The sequence below is a fragment of the Rhagoletis zephyria genome, unplaced genomic scaffold (genome assembly GCF_001687245.7).
Source record: "Rhagoletis zephyria isolate East Lansing unplaced genomic scaffold, Rhagoletis_zephyria_1.1 Rzeph_scaffold_60661, whole genome shotgun sequence".
In the NCBI taxonomy this organism is placed as follows: Eukaryota; Metazoa; Arthropoda; class Insecta; order Diptera; family Tephritidae; genus Rhagoletis; species Rhagoletis zephyria.
In genome coordinates this window covers 1-1609 of record NW_016217712.1, presented here as the reverse complement: position 1 = coordinate 1609, position 1609 = coordinate 1, and the positions used below count along the sequence as shown (strand labels likewise).

The following is a 1609-nucleotide window of genomic DNA, read 5'->3' as shown; positions in this document are numbered from 1 at the left end:
GATGATGATGGCCATGATGGTGTCAAGAAAACAAGAAAGAAGCAACTAATCGATAAACATTACTTGCTCGTGCCTGATCTCAGTGTGAGCGAGGAATTTCATGTTGAAAATATGACCTCCCCCGGGACAATAAAAATGTCTCTTGTTGACAGTGTGGATGATTTAAAGAGCGCAAACAAAGCCACCGAAAATGGCAATAACGGCGGAAGTGATGTGTTGTCGAAAACAATGACATTCAAAACAGCACCGGATCTTGGCGCACAAAATATTTCCACTAGCAGCACACCAGCACCAACGTCTGCATCCGCACCACACCAAAGAGCAAATATGGAAAACTCTACGACAGCCACACCCACGCTAAAACCAGTACACAATGGCTACTTGGGTCCCATTCTCATGGAGGAGATGCGGTTTACGGTNCCACAACAACACCATGAGTCCACCATAGAATCACAACTGCGTGACGGCCGCATTGTGGAGATCCTTGCGCCCACCGCACTGGTGGAGCAAACCACTGCGGCGCCGGCGATGACATTGAATAGAGCGGCGAAAAGCGATCCAATAAGCGCAACAACTTCAACGCCAGCGCCTGTTTCAACCACTTTTGTACACGTACCTTCGGAAAAGAGTACACCCATGTTTTCTACGACTGTGTTCCAGGTTCCAGAGACATTGATCAGCACCACACGTCTGCCGTTGAGCACGAAAACCACGCACGGAGGTGAGGAAAAAACATCAAAACTATCGCAACATAAGCAGAAGCAGCAACAGTCGCGAGCATTTTCCAGCACTCCCAAGAGGTTGGGCGATGAGCGAACGGAATCGAAAATATCTGACATTCAAGTGGAAGTCTACGACTCTACAGTGGACTCCATTGTATCATCCACAAATTTCAAGGATAGCGACGGCTTTTACGCCCTACCACTGGAAGCTGAGGTGGATGCAAATGGCGGCACAACTAAGCCACCAGCTGCGCCGCAGGAACGCTTCACCCAATATGTAGTGGACAGGGCCGACTATGCCACACAGGAGTCGAGTGTGGCCCCACATTTAAGTGTGGCCTTCGGTAAGCCCGAGCCAGCAGCAATCGAGATACATATTAACGTATCTGAGGGCATCGGCAACGAGAGCGAAGATTTAGAATTTTCATATCGGCAGCCAGATTACACAGGCAGCAGCTCAAGAACCAACCCCACAGATGAACTGATGGCCAAAACCGCTAAAGCTATTTCGATGAAGCCACTTTCTTCGGGCGGCAATGATTCCACCACTCGAGAAAACGTTCAACGTGGCGATGAGATTTTAGTTGTAGAGATAATCGATACCGGTGACAATAGCACTGAGGGTGCGATTAGTGCTGAAAATGCCAATCCGATATTTACATTTCGCTCGGATTCCGATTCGGATATTGAGCTGAAGGATATCAAATACTTTCCACCTGAGGTCAAAGTGAAACCGCCTCAAATGTCGGACGAACTCTTCTTGGCAGACCTAAAGCGAGAGAATGCGCTGCCAAAACCACCTTTGCCCCCACCTCCTCCGCCGCGTAAACCCACCATTGATCGCGACTCGGACACAATTTTTTACATTTCCAACACCGAAGTAAAGG

At 48.8% G+C, this 1609-nt stretch overlaps 1 protein-coding gene across 1 annotated transcript; it reads left to right on the top strand.

The window, feature by feature from the left end:
* Positions 1-3: 3 nt before the first annotated feature.
* On the top strand, positions 4-1602 carry LOC108356544 (uncharacterized; the record flags this gene model as incomplete). Its single annotated transcript, XM_017607647.1, has 1 exon — positions 4-1602. A coding segment is annotated over one exon (1599 nt), but the record flags the coding sequence as incomplete, so codon positions are not given.
* Positions 1603-1609: the final 7 nt, after the last annotated feature.